This window comes from Haemaphysalis longicornis, unplaced genomic scaffold (genome assembly GCF_048455015.1).
Source record: "Haemaphysalis longicornis isolate Haplotype H1 unplaced genomic scaffold, Haemaphysalis longicornis Haplotype H1 scaffold_12, whole genome shotgun sequence".
Taxonomy (NCBI): Eukaryota; Metazoa; Arthropoda; class Arachnida; order Ixodida; family Ixodidae; genus Haemaphysalis; species Haemaphysalis longicornis.
The window spans coordinates 99587526-99608451 of record NW_027526225.1 but is presented as its reverse complement, the minus strand read 5'-3'; the positions used below and the strand labels follow the sequence as shown (position 1 = coordinate 99608451).

Genomic DNA, 20926 nt, shown 5'->3' with positions numbered 1-20926 from the left:
GAGGGAGCCCTCCACTACGGCGCGTCTGTAGCTTGGGCGCGTTAAACCCCACAATCAGTCGATCGAACTACTATCGCACGCTGCCCATTTCCTTATCTAGCAGAACTTGTTGGGCGAGCTGGTGCATCTTGGTGAATAAACACGACTTTTGCGCGAAAAAGACAACACATACAGGAAGGAGGAGACAAGCGCGAACTCTCAACTAAATTTTATTGGACAGATCCCACAGGTCACTCATGCGCAATTCTTACAACCATAGCAATCTTTAAATGCAGCTCCATCACATCTCTACAGACAAGTACGTGTCAAGATGTACAATTAGCTCTTGTTTATGAAGGAACACCGATGTGTCACTCACGCATTCGTCTCCCTTCTTTCTCATATGATAGGCCTCTGAAATTTCCCGTGCCTTCGTATCTAATTTCCCTATCTCAATCCCTCCTCCACCGAGCTATCGGTACTTCCCCAATTCTAGTTCCGGGGTATACCAACTCCGTCCGCCGGTTCTCATCATCTCCGCATCAAACGTCCAGCCAAAGTCCCCTTCTTTCTCTCCAAGACTCTCGGTTCCTACGTTCCATGGCTCATCGCGTTAACCTAGATGCTCAGCTGCTCAGTAAGTTTACGCTTCTGCTTATTAGGTCCCCACCGCGAGTACGCACTGGTTACATTTCTCTTTGGTGAGAGATAGAGAGTGTACAGCGCATGACTTCCCTGCGGTGTCTTCGCAATGTACGCCAGGTTTCTCGATCGGCGCTCGCAAGGTACGAATGTAGTCAGTCGTCCACCTAGTTCTTCTATACATATCGTTGCGGGTGCTTTCTGCATGCCTACCGAACTTTACTTCCGTCATATATACACATTTTTCTTGAGCTTTCTGCTAAGCTTTGCGTGTGCAGTTCCTCAAGCATCCTTTGTAGCTATTCGTGAAAATCACTGAACAAGACGACGTCATCCACAAACCTCGCGTGTCCTAAATGTTCTCCATTAACTACGCCTATATATCCCCGAATTCTCCCACTCAAACCTCATAAACACCCCCCCCCCCCTATCAAGGCATTTTGTTAATAACTTTGGTGACATGACGATCTCATTGACTAACGCCCTTTGTAATACAGAAGTTCTTGCTATTCTTTTAAAGCGAACAGTGCACTGCAGATGATGATGATGATGATGATGATGATGATGAAAACTGCCATTGTGCAGAGAGGAAGGTGCTATGGAGTCGCACGGTAGAATCGCAATGCAAGTACTGTGCAGTCGCAACAGTGCACTGCAGAGTCGCAAGCACCGATACAGGGCGATTTCCCATGGCCGGAGGCCCAAGCACCCGCTTAGCACCTTCACTCCTGTCCATACGGAAAGAGCAAGATGCTAGAAATCCACAAGCCCTGCGTGCTCGCGTGTCTGACACAGCGCGGACCGTTTGCAGTGGACAAATACCACCTTTACGGCGACGGGACACCGCGGGACGAAATGACAGCGCGCGCACGAGAAAAGCTCTCAGGTGACCTCCTGAAGCCGACTCCCGTCGGCTCACCCGCTGCGCCGCTCCTTATTTGCCGCGATGCCGAACACCTCTCTCCCCCCTTTCGTTTAATCTCGTTACTTTTCCAGCGTTCGAACCTGGGGCGCCGAATGCAAGGCAAGACGAACCGAGCAACGCGCCAGAAACGCAGAAAATCGTCTGCGCGCTGCAGAAGCAGCAGACGACGCGGTTCCAAGTCAAAGCTCGGCGGCTCGCCCGTAGCAGATGAGAATGTAAAATCGTCTGCAGCTCCAGTTTTGATTTGTTTATTCAGGTGCCCCACCCCAGTCCCGCTCGAGTCTGCTCCGCCTTCGCGTGCTATAACAAAAACAATAAAAGTGAACAAAACGAAAGGGGGGCTGAATTAAATACAGCGGAGGTAGAAGCAAGCGGAGGAAATCGCGCCGCCCTTCGCCTTCAAAAGGGGAAACGGCGCGGAACAAAATCTTCTTTCAGAAATTATAATACGAAAGGCGACTCGCGACGCTCGACTGGTGTGCGCCCTGGAAGCCGACAGCATAGAGAGAGAGGGACGGATTGAGAATGGGGAAAGAAAGAAAAAAAAAAAAAAGGAGGAGCCCGGACCAGCGACGAAATGAACGCTGTGTCTCAAAGACGATACGAGATCGGTGTAATCAGATAAAGCCGGTCAAAGGGCGCAGAGGGCGGTGGGCCCTTTAAGCACATAAGGCGACGCGTACCTCCCCGATTGAAAAAGGGGGCGCCCCTCGCAGTCTTCAAATGCCGGGGCGATGCGCGATAAGTCGAGAGCGGAGCGCAGGTGAATTGCGTTAGCAGCGGTAGATACGCACTTAACGGAACCAGATTTCCCTGTCGCGGAGCTTTGAAGAAATGGTCGTGCGTTAGAAAAATAAAGAGGGGGAGCTATTACGCTAATGTCGGCGCATGCGCCCTCTCCAAACTAGGTCCAATCGCATTTGAAGCGGGCATACATCGAGCATCATTCAATGAACTCGCCCGAGTGAATGCCTCGACGTTTTAATAAAACATGCCACGCGACTGCAGTCAAGCCTCAAAGTCAAATACAGAGTAAACGTCTCACCAGTGCCAATACAAAACTGTTTCCTTCCCAAGGCACCTGCCAACTCATTGCAGCGTTTTTGTGTTGCATAACAAACTCAACTAACGTCAGCTAACCTACATTTGACATGCCGCGAGGAGATATTCTGCATTACAAAATCACTGCGCATATTGGGAAAAAGGGATTCCGGCACATGTTTTCTTTTCCAAAGTTTAACAAAAACTGGCCGACATTTGAAATGGAAAATTCGACGTAGCTGCACGATTATACAACATTTTGCCAACATAACGTCAACATTTTGATAATGCGACGTCATTGCGTTATTTTATTGATAATCGTATGCGTTTTATTGAGACGGTAATATACTGAAACGGTAATTGCGATGATATTACGTTATCGTGCCTACTTCGTCACCCCATTACCATAATAATAGACCCACATAAAAAATTATACGCGCCAGGCACCGCCTCCCAACCGGAACACAATGCAGTCTACAAAACCTTTCTACTTCGCGATGGCCTTGTCGCAAATCGAGCTGCGCTTTCTTCGGTATCTGCCATCGCTTTACACTTATACCACGCATCGCGATTCGTACCGATCCCCTTCAAGTCGCCTGTGCTGTGTCAGCACAATCAACGCATTGTTCGTTCGATCCAAGTTGCGTGACCGGGCTGCCGCCATAGAGTTTCATACTAATATACACTAGAGGGAAATTTGGCGCTGCATTCCCTGGCCGCCGTGGGCGGCGCCATTGCAGCTAGCGACGTTCCTCGCCTACTTGGCTTGGTTAGACACATGGCTTTTTTAGATGCAGAGCATCTGATTCACTCGCCTTGTCCCTCCGGCGTCGTCGTCGTCCCGCCCCCCTCCCCCCCCCCCCCCCCCCCCCCCCATTCTCCTCGCCGCGCCAGCTGCGCTCTCCGCCGCTCACCCCCTCTCCTCTCCGATAGCGAACACTCTCTCGCGAGGGGCATTGGATTGGATTGGATTGGAGTTGGATTGAAATGATTGAGTTGGATTGTGTTGCATCATAGCCGCGGCAGACGCGCTGGGGCCGGCGCATGTGCAGTACTCTCTCTTACGCGGTTTCCTCTCCTTCGGGCGCGCTGCGCATATAACCGGTGTGCCGTTCTCCGGCGAAGCAACATCCACGCTTGGCTCAAACACCTACTAAGTACGCCAATGTCGTCATCGACTGGGACCGGCTTACGCAGCCCCCTCAACGTTATGCGCGCTATAAAACGCGGTCCCTTCGCCGCTCCGCCTATGCGTCGCATCTACACAGGGGTTCCCGCGAGGGGAGGTGGGAGTTTTTTTTTTTTTTGTCTCGAAGCCAAAATCAACAAAAAAAAAAAAAAACGGGTAACATTGTTTTCCTGCTCATCTTGCATGAAGCTTCTAAATAATCCCTGACAAATACATCTTTCTGAAGCTTTAATTTTGTAATAATAAAGCAAATTCGATTAATCTTCTGCAGTAATATTGTCGCATTTTTGCAGCCAGAGGCAACTTTTCATCCTGTTCGTGAGCCATGCCAAGGACAAGTGGGACGTGCCTGCCCGGTACATGACGGAACGCTCGCTGAAGCGCGGCTCCACTATAGACAGTGGCGCCAGATTTCCCTCTAGCGTATATTAGTATGGAACTCTATGGCTGCTGCCTGGCCGGTCCAGAAGCCTCAGTTGGATCGCCTTACCCGGATATAGCGGATATCGCGCTTCAGAGGACTCGGGTGGGAGTCCTCTGAAGCGCTATATCCGCTTGTGGTGTTTGACGCGCCGAGTTTACACCTAGGCTACGAGGCGCGCCGTAGCGCAGCGCTCCGGGTTAATATTTACTACCCGGGGACCCTCAACGTGCGTTGAAATCTCAACACACAGCAGCGTTTGCCCTTTTTGCCTCCATCTGGAAGGCCGCCGCCGCGGCCCGGATCGAATCCGCGCCTTGAGTACAGTGTACTGAAGGTAAGGTGTGTCGTCCAGGCAGAAAACCAATGGAGAGCGCGGGTCCCTTTTGAGGAGAAAAAAATTGTACGGAGCGCAAGCGTTTCCCTGAGAACTCCTGTTGTAGACAGCGCCCCCTACAGGTTTCTAAATCAAAACAGTTATTTTACGGTTTTTATAAAACTTTATATCATGAAACAGAGAAATAAGATTATTTAGGGCAATAAATAAAGCTTAATTTAACAAATAAAACTCTTGAAACCAACTGGTAAACAGCAACCGCCAGGCTTTAAGGCTTTATTTGGGGGGGGCAACCTTTTCGTGTTCGTCTGATCTAACGTCCCGTCTGATCGTCACCCGGTAGAGAAATAAGCGCTAATAAGCGAGAAAGCCCCGCTACTCACCGACCAGCGCCAGGATCACCGTCAGGAGAGGCCCGGCCGGGAAGTTGATGGTCGAGTTGAACTCGAGCATGTGCAGCAGCTCGACTGGAACGAGACGAGAAGCGGCACGGTGTGAGTGACGAGAGAGAAGGTGGCGCCCGTTCGGACCCTGCAACACTTTTTTTTCAACTCTTTTTCTCTACATCTCAAATGCTTTCAGAACGCAGTCAACAAACACATCCGGTACATAAAACAGGGGGTCACAAAGTACCTCAGCCGAAAATCACCGCTCTATGCCCACAACATAACCTGGAAACCTATGACTTCGTGTCGCGCCAAAATAACGACAGAGGACACAGGGAGGCGTCGGGCACAAGCGTTAACTTCCAACTAAGTTTATTGAAAAAAAAAATGCGTGAATTTAAAGCACTGGGGCGGAACATTACCACCTTAGTACATTCCTCGTGCTGCCTTTTGTTCGCCGTCACGGCGCTGCACGAATTATTTTGTGTGCAAATTTTGTCATGACCTGTGTTTTCTGTTCTTTCTTATCGTTGTTTTTTTTTTTATAATGTTCCGCCCCAGTGCTTTAAATTCACGCATTTTTTTTTTTCAATAAACTCAGTTTGAAGTTAGCGCTTGTGCCCGTCGCCTCCCTGTGTCCCCTGTCGTTTTTTTGGCGCTACACGAAGTCATGGATTACCGCTACCAACTAGCCCAAACCCCAACTCTAATAACCTGGAAACCTTGCTGCTCGAAAGGTTTCTTTTCTCTCTTACCCGAGTCGTGGCGTTCTCCGAGCGCGCGATTGACGTCATTCGAGCAATGTATGCGGCTATTCGCCACTTCCTTTAAGTTGCAGCAACAGACGCATTCGATAGCCACTTTGGAAAAAAAACGCCGCCAAAGCAAAGCAGAAACGGAAGCCGGATAGTTCCGCTGCAACCAGCAAATCACGCAATGCTTTTAAGCGCGAAGGAAAGAGTGAAAGCGTTCATCGGAAGTGTTGTAAACTCCCTTTGAGCCGGGCACAGCCACGACGCTCGCGCGCGTCGAGCGTATTCCACGAAGGGACGACACCGATTTTGAAAAATGAAAGAACCATTATTTTAAGTACATCCGAGCAGGGGTTATAACCCAAGTACTAGGGAAAAGCACAGTTGATGGCACAGTTTGAAAGTAGGCGGCGGTAAGCGCCCCATAGTACTTTAAAGCGCCTAGAGCTGAGCATCGTCGCCTTACGTGCGTCCGTGACCGTAGTCAAAAAAAAAAAAAAAAAAAAAAAAAAAAAAGAAGGCGACACAACCGGGCGTCGTTTTGGGCGCACAGGCACCGCAGGTAATAAGGCACTCCCACCGACCGGTGCCACAAACGGAACATGAGGCTACCACCAAAGCCTGCTGAACCTTCCGAACAAAGAACTGGACGAAATTATTCGGTAGCGTGAGAGCGCATTTGTGCAGCTGTGTGTGCGTAATTTTACATATTTTTTTTGTTTCACTGTTTTACGCCTAGTTCAGCGAGATACGCGCAACGGGTAGGCGAACATCACATGAGCGCATTTAAAGCTCTCTCTCTCTCTCTCTCTCTCTCTCTCTCTCTCTCTCTCTCTCTCTCAGATTACGCAATATGCATTGCGAGTGCCTGCCATAGGGCATCCTGCCATAGGGTGCCTGCCGTAGGGCATATATGAGGGCATCCAGCCAGTCGACTGCTCTTGACAGGCTGTATAGACGATAGAGTCACGGCCCATGAGTTAAATAAAAAAAAATAGAGCCCATTCACCCCGAGCTGTAGCATCGGAGCTGCCTACCACTCCAAGCGCAGGGTCACACGTGTTATAAATATTTCGCAAAGTTTAGACGAACACGCAGCCCAGGTAAACTGGTAAGGTGTAGTGCGATCGATCGCTACCCGGCGTGCATGTCTTACTCCACTTTTGTTCCTAGCAATTCAGCAAAGCTGCAGAGGATATCCAACGCCTGCGCGGCTCAGAGTGCAGGCGCCGAAGCGTTACGAGATGTGTTTTATTTGCATGGCTTTGCGATGCTTGCTGGCTGGCTGGCTGCGCACGCGTCCGTGGCTTGGCCCTGAAGCACTCGTCTCCAGACGCTCACGTGGGAAGCTTCTCCGCGAATGGGCGACAATGGCGCCACCTTTATCACACGATCGCTTACCCTACTCACCAAGATAAAATCTAAGGTTCTCGCGACTATTGCCAGCCTTAACCGCCTGATTCTGGATTGCACCTTAACCGGACTACGAAACCACACATACTTGCGGCACGGGGAGCAATTATTGAGTAGCACTCTACTTGTATCAGTGCGCTGACAATGCTACAGTGAAGTAGCATGTGACAGGTGGAATTGGTTGGGCAGTGAACGAGGTATACATTCTAAATGCGCCCTTATATCGGTGGTATGACATTACTTTTCGATAAACAGGCTTCTTATCTTTTGGGGGCGAATTCCCCTCAGGGGCTCGGGCTGGTTTCCCGACTAATGTTTTCCCGACTATCGCCGTCGTCGCATCTCGTCTCATGTAGTCACGGTACTAAAACCGGGACACTCGTTTTCCAGCGTCTCGTGCTAGAACGTAACGCGTACTAAAAGAACACACCGGAGACTCGTTTTCTAACACCTCGCGCTAGAACGCTTCGTGCTTCAAAGACACGAGACTTACAGCAAAGCTGTATACCTCTACCCCCCAACGGTTTCATCTCCGTGGGCAAAAACGCCAAGACGCCAAGAATACACTTATACAATGTATTCTTCGCCCCTCCCCAGGTTTCACGTTAGTGGAGATGGCCCGCGATGTTTTTGTTTTTTTTCGTGTAAACACAGCTGATTTACACACGGTAGCATCTACCAGACCGCGCGACAGCCGTATCATATATAGCTCGAACTGACCACACTGCCTCAGTTGAAGCGAATCCTCCACTCTTTTTTTCTTTCTCTGTTTTCAGGCGTGAGCTTTGGGTTCACGTGAGCTTTGGGAGCACTTACTGAACGTGACGGGCGGCGCAGGGAGGGCCCGAATTCTGACGAACAGAGAGTCTGCGGCGGAGAAAAGCAGACAGAGAGGTTTGTGCGGCGCGCCCGCTCGTGTACCGCTACATAACACACGCGACGAGCGATCAAGAGTACTGCCTCATGCCTCGTTAATATGGACACCCCGCAATATGGACGAAATTTTCGGCGACCCCTCTCTCGCCATGTAGTTCCGCCCCGTTAATATAGAAACCCGCAGTCCGGACAATGGACGGCTATTTTGCTCGTTGGCTCGGTTTTTACGACAGTGTAAGCAAAAAAAAGTGAGCGGAAGAAAAAAAAAAAAAACGACGCGTTCAAAATCGCGCATAAGGGCTCCAGCACGCGCTGAATGAAAGCAAGCAAAAAAAAAAAACAGGTCTCCCGTTCGTTCTGTTTCAGGCAGAACAAGAAACAAAAGAAGAAGAAAATGATGCGAGTTGCCCCAAGAGAAGGCGGGAAAACTGAATTGCGTTGAACAAACCTCTGTTCAATTCACCACGAGAGGAGTGAGACAGGGAGGGCAAGAGCGACAGGGGTGGTACCAAAGAGCGGAGATGGGCGCCACAGCCGCTGTGCCGAGTCGCTGCTCCGCACTTGACAGCTTTCACGTCGAGTGGAACTGCTTTCTTTATTTTTTTTTTTTTTTTACCGGGACGCTTTCGACCGACTTTAAGCTCGGGATTCTGCTGCAAGAGTATATGAGCCCTGACGGGCGACATGGACTACAAAGCTTAAAGGGACCGCCAAGACAACACACTTGTCCCTCAATCACTAAAGTTTGTCATGGGGAGTAGAAACAAGTGCGCGAAGTTTAATGACAACTCGTAGCCGGGATGCGACACCACGCACCGGCGGCCAGTACGAACTAGCTGATGTCGTTAAAAATTAACGCAAGATTGACTATATATAGGACACGGAGCCACCTCTATGCGGCTCTCATAAGAAGAGAGCGGCGCTTTCGCGCGCTCTCTTCTTATGAGAAAGAAATATCGAGACTGCAGTCACCCGTTTTCTCATCGGAACGCGTTAACAGAATACATTCGGGCTCCGGTCGCCCAATTTTATTGAAACGCAAACTGGCGAGCTTACGGTTCGCCGCCAGAAACAAGCGAGATTCTAGCGGCCGCACGACATCACTGTAACAAAACAACCCACTAGGTTTAACAGTATGTTACTGCCGGACTGCGACCCTTGGCGTGTAGTTAGAATAGCTGTGTCTGTGTCCCCCCCCCCCCCCTCCTCTCCTCAATCCATCCATCACGTATATATAGTATGCATGGTTAGGGAGCAAGCGTGCAATCGTTAGACGAATTCATATGCTTGCACGTTTAGCATGCGCAGCGGAAGTAATCGGGCGCTTTTTTATACAACTACATTATATAATATACATATACGCATGCAAATAAAACATCCCTGATGAATTGTTGTGCGCAATTGCAGGAGTGCATCTCCATGCTGACTCCCGGACTGAACAGGAATGAAATTGCAAGTCTACTCTTCATACAGGAGAGAGGAAGACGACGCGCAGGTTTACTCTACTGGTGGAGGAGTGGAATTGGGGCTGCACTCCGTCCCACACGAGAAGAGTACGCGGTTAGTTTTACTCTTCGTCCTCATGGAGAGCGAACATTGCATCCAACTCCCCGCCGCTTCCGAGGGGAGTGCGCCAACGCTCACAAGAGTACAATGACTCTAACTCCTCAAGCACTCCCCAGATTTCTTAGAGTGCAGGCATCCGAAGTAGTTACGGACACATTGAAATCCCAATGAACTACCTGTCATTTGGAATAAAGCAACGACGCGTGTTTTCTTAAAGGTCTCTCTACGGGTGCGCTAAAGGCTCAATAAGAAAATTCACGTCTTTAACAGCGTTTTTCGCGCCAATTTATAGATAGCTAAACTATACCATTGTATCGTTTCCCGCACCCTTCCAAATAAAAACGCAGAAATCTCTACACGTAGCTAGCTTTAAAGAGGAAGATGATTTCGACTACCATGATGATGGCACTTTCATCCAGTACGTGGGTTGTGGGATGCACTCAAAATGTTTTGTGTACGTGTCGTTGGGCGCACACTGTACTTTTTTTAGTTTTCACGTCTTGAAAGTTAACCAGTTTCTCTACCATGAACAAAATATTCCACGCTAAGCAAATTGGCACAGAAGGTACCTTTATCAATCGATCGCACGTCAAACATGCACAGTCGCTTTTCCATACTTCCGGACCCTCCATACAACCCGCCCGATAGCTAAAGCAAAAGCTAGCTCGAACTTGCTCGGTCGGTCAAAACTTCCCTAGTTCCCAAGCGGGCACGCAAATCAAGGCACTACGCGAGCATTTATCGCCCTTCACTCCCAACCAAACTGGGCGGCCGTACAGTAATCGAACCGAGGACCTCCGAACGGCAGACCGGACACACGAGGCACTGCGACGGGCAATGCGAGAATGACGTTTGTCCCGAAGCAACAGGAAGAGCGGAACAGTCGCTCTTCGGCCCGAATATTCGCAAACAACGGCACGTACACGATTCGCACAGGTTTCTCAAACTCGTCCCTAGTTTGCGCTATATACGTTATTCGACGGGGGAAGACGCAATTGATCTCGTAGCTTCAAGCCAACACAAGCCGCAATCCAGAACCAACGACGGATTCATCTTTTGCTTCAGCCCAAACGGAGCAGTCCCGCTTGGCAAGCAACAACAACAAAGACGAAAGGAAGACGGGACCGAACCGGAGCCACGTATCCCGAGATCCAGGCGGCATCCGAAATCGCCCTCCAAGAGGATTATTCGCTCGGCGCCGTTATCTGAAAGTCTTTGTTTACAGAGCGACTTAACGGGCAAGGCGCGGCCTTTCCTTTGTTTCCCGCCTTTTCCCCGGCCGCTCGGCGACAAGGCCGCGCATTTGCTGCGGCCCGGCCGGACTACACCGCCATGTGAAAAAGATGAGCTTGGTGTCCGAGCCGCCGGGGGTCTGACCATCAGCCGAAAAGTGCCGGCTTCGTCGGCAGACCTCGTGGCGACGAAGACAACTGACGAATGCGGTGCGGCACTAACGTTCCGGCGTGCACGAAACGCCCAAAGTGGACTTAACGAACACTACGACTACACTAGGGTACAACTTAAAGAACGGCAACGGAAGTTGCCGCCGTGCCTCGTCACCGCAGTCGGATGTTACTCCGCGCGGCGCAAGTAGTGCGTTACTGGGAATATTTTGAACACGGCACGAGCCGCTTCCGTGATTTTTGGACTTAATATTCTCATCAACTACTTCAGCAACGACTACCAAACTACGCGAGAAAAGGGAGACGATATCACGCATTCTCCTTTCAAAACGCTCGCGCCCGTTGACATCCGGGTCCGTCGCTTTTAGGAGGAGTGATACCGCGCATGAGCTATTGCCGTTCTTAACTTGTTCCCTAGTTTAGACGAGCGACGTTTTAATCATTAGAGACAGACGGCCACTAATACACAACAACGCGCCATGCGCGGGTGCCGTATTGCGCACAACGAACGAAGACGCTGCCGTCTTCAGGGTACGGTATACCGGAACGGGCTTTCGAATCTGCTAGAACTCTCTGCGATTGAAACCTCATCCCACAAACCCCTACCTTGCAATTTTCTCCATTACGCGAACAACTTTCGTTGCTTTCTGGGCACGAGCCGGTGACTAACGTGTTTTCCCCTTTCCCGCCAACTTCGTAGAACCGAACTTGAAATGTATTACCATCAAAATCTATAAGAACGCCACCCGCAACGTGATTCAACTGGCCGGTTATCCCCAACCAACACTTACACAACAATCGCGATAATGGTCGGTGACGATAGCTTTGCGAGAACATCATACACGTATAACGAGTTGCAAGTTCGGGCATCTATACATCGCGTCCGGCATAGTCATTCAGGCCCTTTGACTGCACTTCTGTTGCTTATTATCGTGTGGGCGATAAAATAACCGCAACTACAAACGAACGCTAAGAGCAGATTGAATAGCAAGAAAAAACGAATGCATGTCGCATCCCCGACATCGACTCGGAGCTTTCTTCTACGGCTATAGATGTGTTTTCCACCACACAAGATATGATTCTGGGCCCTCGCAATCTGATCTCCTTTCGGACTCCTTTCTTCACTTTTGGCCGTCTTTATCTGCCGTGTCGGCTATTCCATCCACGACGAAAAGAGAAAAAAAAAAAAAAAAAACAGACACGAGACAAAGAAAACTATCGGGGACGGAAAGATGAAAAATCCGAGGACCCGCAAGAAGATGGCGACTCAACGGAGGAGGAACAACACGACCGATCTCTTCCACGCTGGCGCCTGCCCCACATTTTTTCCTCTCGTTCCTCGAGTCGAAGCTTCCCCTTTTCGCCCGAGAAAGGGGCAAAAAAAAGGGACGAGAGAGAGAGAGAGAGAGAGAGAGAGAGAGAGAGAGAGAGAGAGAGAGAGAGAGAGAGAGAGAGAGAGAGAGAGAGAGAGAGAGAGAGAGAGAGAGAGAGAGAGAGAGCTTAATCAAAAGCCGCACTAAATCATTCCGACGCGGAGCAAACGGTTATTTATTTACACAGGCAAAGAGACCTCCTCGCTACGTTCAGCTCCCCAGTTGGGTTCCGTCGCACTCGCGTATTTCCCCCTTTTTTTTCCCATTTGCTTCCCCAGGCCAAAGGGGAAGCCCGCGAACACGCCTAATCTCTGGCTTCCTGCGCTTATCCCCAGACAGTCCCCGAGTCGCTGCACGAGTCGAGGTCCAGCAAGAAAGAAAAACGACGGCCAGCAATTTCGGACAAGTACAGCAAACAGACCGCTGAACAAGTCTCAAACAGCGCTGGAGACTCCATCAATACTGCCGCGCATGCGCACGTGTCTCGACCGACACACGGACGGTGGAGGCATGCAGATGGGCAAAAGACCAAGTAGCGCTCTTTCTGGGCAGTCGCAGTGGGACCCACCATTTACTTAGCGCCACACAGGTGAGCTATCAGGCATGAGATATGACGCGGAGCGGAAAATACGTACCGGTACCGCGGCAGCTATAAGCTAGTGAGCACGACTGGCACACAGAACACCCCGAAGGTCTGTCGGGAGTATTGTACGGGACTCCTGAGAAGAAATCCCGACACGGGGACCTCCTCACCAGGTCGGGAACATGCACCACCTAGAACCCAAAAGTCGGGGCCGCAGCGATCTGTCTCTTCAGGACGACTAGTGCATCCCACCTCTGAGAAGGCGAGAACACCGGCACGGTGACGTTATCACACTCCATTTCGCGTTGTGCTGCCTGTAATCCACTTTGGTTTCAGACGGTGACGAAGATATATGCCGCAGACCCGCAAATAAGACACAGCTTCGACCCCCGGGGGACGTGTCTCGTCCTCGACCACGAGGGCCGCGTGTGGGGAGAGCGGGATCGGTCGACGTTTTAAATACACGCAATCCGAAATTTTCCGACACATTCCTCAGAAAGGCATCATTGGCTGGCTCACTTTGCTAGTTCCCCCCTCCACTTCATGCACTCCGCGATCGGCCTACCGCGCAGGGCGCCAGGCGTAGGCAGTACAACTGGTTCCGCGCTGCTTGCTGGGCCAGTTTGGTTCCATACGTATTTTTTCCCTTCAAGCTTAGCCTGGATGCACCTCAAGGCACAGCGACGACAGCAATAGCGGCGGCCAGGAAAACGGAAGCGGACTATACTCCACTGTAATATTCCTGGAACCGGAGTTTCTCTTCCACAGCAGCCTTTAGTTTGACAAAAAAAAATGGGGGTAATCGTTCAGCAGAGAGACAACGGCAGGGATCGTGACCTCTTTCCCTGTGGGGATGAGTTCAGCGAGCTCAAGACAGGGGGTGCCGCCATTAGCGAAGCCGGCACCCACCGCAATTTCCAAGGGCGCAAGGCCGTCCTAGGCTCGCTCTTCGCTACCGCGGTCGTCGACACCGCTAGTACGTGCTGATCGTCCCTCAAGAAACGCCATCCCAAGGTGGGCAAGGAAGAGGGCGTCGCATGCGTGTCGTGGCGCGGCCGCAGGTGAACGAAAAAGCGGAAAATACTCGAGACCACGCTCCGGCGGACGGGGCCCCTTCTCCTTCTTCCCGCCGCATCGCTGGAAGGAAGGCTCGGGATCTGCGCCGTTGCGCGGCCGCCGCAGCAGAAGCCTGGCGGCCGGCCCGGCTCGGGTGCCGCGAAATCTGTTCCCGGCCAATACAATCCGGGCATTTCCGTCGCCGGGTCTCTCCGAGGAGGCGGCCTTCCTTTCCCTCGTCTTAATTTCCTGCCCCGGAACCCGGAGCGCTGCCGAGACCTCGGCGGGGGAGAAAGGAGCAACGCCATCCGTCGCCCTGATCCTTTCCAAAAGCCCGCAAGCGGAAGTCAGGCCGGAAGCACAACGCTCGCCCTCCCCCTCCCCCCCCCCCCTTTTTTTTTTTACTCGACGCTTTTCCCGCTACCTCTTCGTTTCTCCGCCGGCTTCTTCCACCTTTCCTTATTTCGCCTTATTTTGTCTGTTTTTTCCATTCCACGTCTAGCATTAGGGACACCATGCGCTTGGTCGCGCCGACCACAGCATACACGCAGACACGCTAGGGAACGCACGTACGCACAGCCACTGTCCCACCTGAGAAAAACAAATTTGCCATGGTTGTAACCATGATTTAACTGCTGCTGCCACGAGAAAAAAAAAAAGATCAAAGCACATTCTTTCCCTATGTGGGAAAATCGTGCCGGTTGCCCCAGGAAAGTGAGTGTCTAAGCATAATGCAATGAAGTGCCAGCCAAGTTTAGTGCCGCAGAAGGAAAGAGAAAGTAATGCGCATGCTCTGGGGGGCCGAGACGCGGTACATATCTTCGCTACAAATTCTTCGGTGCTTCAACAACGCACATACAAGCAGTGCACTAAACAATAGAAATGAAGCCACCGTAACCCCTAGTCATGCCTACACCCCATCAACTCGAAAGAGCACTCAAAGTAAAGGTGTGTGTGTGCGAAACCCGAAGGGAATGATGAACATCTCAACCACAAGCACCTCTTCCGTAGCCAGCCAACTGGCTGCCCATCCAGTCTCCTCGGTGCCTTCATTGACCAGTTGTATTCACAAAGCAAGGATGCAACATCCCACTGCTACGCTTACAACAGTTTCGTCAATCTGTTATTGTACGGAGGGACTGCCTCCCACCAGTTCCGACTTCATCACCTCAATGCTTGGCCATGATGCAAAAGGGCAACTTTGACGCAAATCTTTTCTGGCTGTCCCGAATAAACAGGGCTAATAAGTTGGCTTTCCCGAATGGTGCTAAGTTGTGCAGAAATGCCGCGTACACATAAAGCACGAAATTATTGCGACCATATGCGAAGCGCCGCCATAAACAAATTCCTACCTTTACTTCCACGGCGTCTCCCACCGTTTCGACAACCTCGCAAAAAGGCTTCGTGGTACTCGACAAGTCACATTGGAGAGTAATTCTACTGAAGATTAAACACTGTGACAGGTGACAAGAAATTGAAGGGTGATAGTTGATGAGCAGAGCCGTCTGACGACATACATGGATTCGTGGGCCTGTCAAGTTGAAAAATAGCAACGTTTCTTTCCAATTTCCCTTCATAAAGTTTTGTATACTTTATGAGAAACAAAGACGTTTCACTTCATGTTAATGCCAAAGTTAGTCTCAGATGAGTGGCTGGAAAGATGGGGGACGAATACGAGGACAAAAGGATTCTATGAGGAGGAAAGTCAATAGATGACAAGAGAGAAGAAAAGGACGCATTCCAGTCAGAGCCCAACACACACACATGCGTTCAGTGGAACCGATGCAATTACAAATACTCGTGCACACTGATCGCCGATGATATGATAATCCAGCGATGCTGACCACCATTTCGTTACATAATTGTGACAATTCAATCAGCGAACCAGAGCGATGGCTACCCCACTTTTCGGTGGCATCATCCTTTGGCAACACGTCCCCACTAGAGGGACAACACTTGGGCACCCACTGCCACGACACAGTGAGAAAAGGCCAGTTGCAAAATTGTGCCCTCGCACGTCCCGAAAGGCCGTAACAGTCACTGCACTCCTCATCAACATCGTTCTTCCTGCCCTCTCGAGGAAAGGGATGTGTGCTTTGCTCACTTACGACGAGTGTCTTTGACAATGAAGCTGTTTGCCTCCACCCCTTGCATCAATCTTCGTATACAATTCCACAGAGAGGACTTGAACCAGGAAACGTCCACAAACAGAAATCTGGGTAAGGGGGGAAGAAATGGCGTGGCAAGGCAGCAGCAACTCTCTCCTCACCCTCTGCAGGAGAGGGCACGGAGAGTGTGGCGTCCGCACTGCATTAGAGCCGCTGAGAGGGCGAGAAAACTCAGATCAGCAGCAGCAGAAATACGGGGAGAGAGTGCGGTGTCGAACATGACACAGCCGCTCCCATGGTCACCACCCGCCCGCATGGGGCAGCAGCTCGTGCACTCATTTGGACTGCAACCCCCATCACTTGGGTTTCGTTTCATGAAAGTAGCACAGCTTCAGTGGGTAATCCAACGCCATGTGAATGATTGCAGCCCCCACTTTTTAACACGAGTGTTTTATGCCCGGGTACACCAAGATCTCCCCGGAGTCATATCCGTCACGGAAAAGTTCCATTGCCGGGGCTGTGCCCGGATTCGAACCACGGACGCTCTCGCTGCAACGGGAGGTACACAGCGCTCGGCCAACTGCGCTATGAATTCAAGCGCAAGTAGGTCTACGAACGTGCCTTATAGCTTTCCCACTACCTTCTTCATTCAGATGGTACTGCCGTCTAGGAGAGGCGAAGCGAAGTAGTTCACCATGACGCTAATGAGCGCTGACAGTTGCCGCCTCGGCTTTCGTGTATGCGGGACACAGGTGAACTGAGGCCCCCTCCGCCCCCTACTGCTTTCGGTTTCGGTTTGGTTTCATTCAAACGGTTTTCAAGGGGCTGTGGTTTCAGTCGGATTAATGCAATGTTCCGGTGCGTGCAATCGTTGATGCGGCTAACGGTTCCGTACCGACTTAATGTAAACAAGCGATGTGCAAGTTCATATGGATGCACAATAAACATTTAAATGCTCCTGTGAAGGCACACTGCACTTTCGTGTTTTACCCGTTCCCCATCAACATTTTTTTTCTTCTGTTTATGATGACAGCAACGGACACAAATGAGCTCAGTGAAAGTGGCCCCACAGCTTCACTGAGGAAGGAAACAAGGAGGCCAAGGCTTCCCTTTGTGGGCTTTGAAAGGCCCATGACCAACAATGATCATTAGCACAACTAAACCAGTGCTGATACCATCCATTCTGAGCTGGAAAGAGTAAGAGGTCAGGCCACAGTGCAAGCAACACCTGTCTGCATATGTGATGCGTCAGCAAATGCAATGGCGCAGGTTTGCCCTTTGACGAGGGATCGGCTTTGGGGGTCTTGACTTTTGGGGTCAGTAAAGGGTACATAGTGATGGCTGTGCTTCACAATTCCCGTCCACTTCTTACAACAGTCCTCAACCCAGAAGAACCACCGTTTTGGTGCAACAGACAGTTCTTTTCCGTAGTTTCAGTACTGGCGTCGTCGTCTTCTAGGCACAGCATCAACCGCTTGCTGTTTTCTATAAACACCACAGTGCACAGGGAGTCAGTAAAAAGTCATGTGATGGAGAGCTGCTTTGCAGTCACTAAGTCTAAGTATCACCTTGAGGCTGGCGGGTGATGTAATGAATTGCTTCAGTGATAGCTAACAGCTGAAATGGCATTGATGGGACTGAACGGTGAAGATGAAATGAGTACACCCCAAAAATTTGGCAGCAACACTTAGAGCTGACGCAGTCCGGCCAGTGTAGATGTGAAGGGGCAGCACAGCACATGCCGATGCTGTAGTTGCATACTGCCTAAAAAAGCCTGACCTTTGGCATGTGTTCCTTATACCCCTGTCACACGGCAAATCTAATGTCATTCAAAGTGAATGACATTAGCTGTAAATGACATTCGGCTCGGCCGTGCGGGTCTACACGGCGAAACAAATGTCATTTGATTGTGATAGCGGTGACGATTAGCGAGCTCGCAAAACCGCAAAATTACATTTCAAGCGCATCTAGAATGTTTTCACACGTACTATTTAAAAAAAAACGTAACAAAGGAATATTTTTTAAATAAGAACAAGAAAACCACCGCTTTAGGTGACATCAGTAGACATCACAAGCTGAGACAAGTCTGCAAAAAATCTGGATTAGGGTAGCGTGCGCACTAGGGACGAGATTTTTTTTTCGTTGGTACTTGCTGGTCTTTATTAGAACAACAATACAAAAAAGAAAATATAAGTTTACTGACAGTTTCTAGAAACAGTATTCTTTGTTTTGTAACTGAATTTTCCTGTCTAGGGACGCGCTACTGCTGTAGAGGCTACTCATTTGGCCACTAACTGAGGTCCGGGACCTCAGTTAGCCGCTAAATGTCATTCGCCTCAAATGTCATTCGGTATTTTCGTGTGGCGCCGAACTAATGACATTTAGAGTGAATGACATTTGCTGTAAATGTCCTTAGATCTGCCGTGTGACAGGGGTATAAATTACACTCGTATTCTGAACCCTCCTCCCCTCAGGCCTCCCGTCGAGGCGCTCCTTGACAGCGATTCTCAGATGTAAAAGCAGTGCGGTATCCTCCACTCAGCCAAGTCGAGGAAACACACGGAGTTGTTGACAGGCTCAGATTATAGCCATCAGAGTCCCTCCTGGAAGATGGTGTACGGTGAGCGAGGGGGCGAGATCTTTCCTGTGAGGCAACGGAAACAGCTATGCCCTCAAAGGCATGGCCAAAGCTTAGCAAGCAATGGCTTTGTGCAGTGTGATGGGGGAAAGGCACTTTTGCACGATGATGCATCTGTCAGTTGTTTTGTACTCCAGAGGCAAACTCCAGCCTCCGCCACTCTTCCAGAACACAAGGAACCTTCAGGAAGGAAACGAAATGTGCACCACGAGTTTTTTTCGTGCTGCCTGGGGTTTCGTCGTGCTTGTCATTGAATTCGCTGCTGGACCAGTGGACTGTATCATGGTCGATGTAAGCTTTAGGCAGGAGCACCATTGGGTGGCAGTCACATTTACATTTACTCAAAAATTTCATGCGCTGAGATGGCACAGACCTCTGCCCACGCAGCCTGTCTAACTCAAGCACCCAGGATATGTTCAGCCAATTGAAATTTCTGTAAATTTTTTACTCCAAGCAGGAATCAATTCGTGTGGTTGTGGGTTCTTAGGTGAATACCAAAGCAGCCCTTTTATTCAGCGACAGCTAGAGACCTATGACTGCAAGTTAGGCAGCACTTTCACTGATCAAAGCGAAAGTGAGCTGAAAACCACAGAGAGAGAAAAAAAAAAATGGGAAGGGTCAAATGAAAATGAATGCGACCCAACTGGAAAGGGCACCGGAAAGGTCACAGCAGATGCTCCCATGGAAACAAAGATCACAGCGACCCACTTTCTCCCTTCCCTTCAGAGAGAAACCCACTCTCAGTGGCCCAACACTGTCAGTGGCCCAACACTGCACGTGCAGAACGGAGAACTTCCCGGAGCCAGATACCCACAGTATCAAAGGCCACACTGCCTATCACATTAGCTTTGCTGAAAAAGAGTGGACATCGAGGTGCACTTCACAGGAGCCCACTTGTCATCTCACTGTAGACAACAGTGCCAATACCCCCAGGCAGTCCATCAGGATCAATGCAGAAGCCTCTCACTCCCTCTCCCCTAGCCAAAACAGGCAGCCATCGAAGACCTATTCCTTATGTGCTAAGTAATCGGAACAGATTTGCTTTCCCACAGATCTACATGATGTCAGGGCGGAAATCACAACACATTTTCAATTGAAAACTGAATACGTGGGAAAAATAAAAACCAACAGTAATTAAAATGCGGCAGTTCAAATTACCAGTACCTCAGATTAACTTGTATAAAACAATTATAGAAAGCTGACTAAACCATTTTCTAGCGAACGCAGCTATGAAAGGAAATAAGCGTGAGATGGACGCTAGTTTTACCCATTTCTGTTTCCACTTTACTAAGCTACGCAATACGCAATAGAACATCACAAGGAGTTATACTACTAATATAGATTCAGACAAAATGATCAAAGCAATGCAGAAAAAAAAAGGAAAATCGTTGCAAATGCTCCTTTTGAAGAAATGCGACTTTTTTGCTCAACATTCCTTAACCACAGAGAGAGTTTTTAACACATTGCAAACACCCAGAGCACTGGGATGACGTACTTAAAAGACGTACCAGTGGCCAGTATGCTTAGGTAACCTGCTGCAAACATAGCACAGCTTAAAAGTAGCATTGTAGACTAAGTTGTGTGTATTTTACTGGAACCGTGTGCTTGTTGGGCATTACAGCAACTACAAGAGGGAATGACAATTAACTTAACCCAAGTGAATTTTTACGGAGAACATGAAGTGAGTTTTGTGGGCCAAGAGCCATGCCCAGAGGGGATGATGAAGACTAAGATCTGTGCACGAGAGAAGGGTGATGCAAGAAGAGGGAGAAATTGAATTTGGCGCCGAAAAGTGGACCAATCGTGGAATGCCCCATATAATAAATTGGTGAAGCAGAGAACAGGATGAGGACCCCCCTCCTCCTTGACGGCCACACCATACCACTTAATAAAGAGGCCCTAAATAGAGATAAAAAAAATTGCATGTTTACGCGCTCAATTGTTGGAGTACTATCCAAAAAATGTCCCCACATGAAAATGGCTTGAAAGATTTACTCACAGCTGAGTTACAGTTTACTAAAAAGTGCCAGCCATCACGTTCGGAGTGTTAACTCTCCTCGAGCACCTTAAAGCACCATGGATGCTCCGAGCTCACCTGCTAAAAGCAGGATCACCTAGAGACACCTGTAAGGCCCTTGCTGCTCTAAGATACGCAGTCACTGGCTCCACACAGCAGTACCCCACGCTTTCTTTTTCTTCAGCACGCTACACTGCGCGTCGGCGCACACCTTCGTGCAT

The 20926-nt window shown here is 49.9% G+C and overlaps 1 protein-coding gene across 5 annotated transcripts in view; it reads right to left on the bottom strand.

Moving 5' to 3' along the window:
- LOC144163090 (membralin) overlaps positions 1 to 20926 on the bottom strand; it is a 170048-nt gene that overhangs the window by 8938 nt on the left and 140184 nt on the right. For all 5 annotated transcript variants that reach the window (XM_077693890.1, XM_077693892.1, XM_077693893.1 and 2 more), the window contains one exon: positions 4918 to 5001. In XM_077693890.1, the coding sequence (XP_077550016.1) occupies positions 4918 to 5001 (84 nt within the window). The remainder of the gene's footprint in view (positions 1 to 4917; positions 5002 to 20926) is intronic.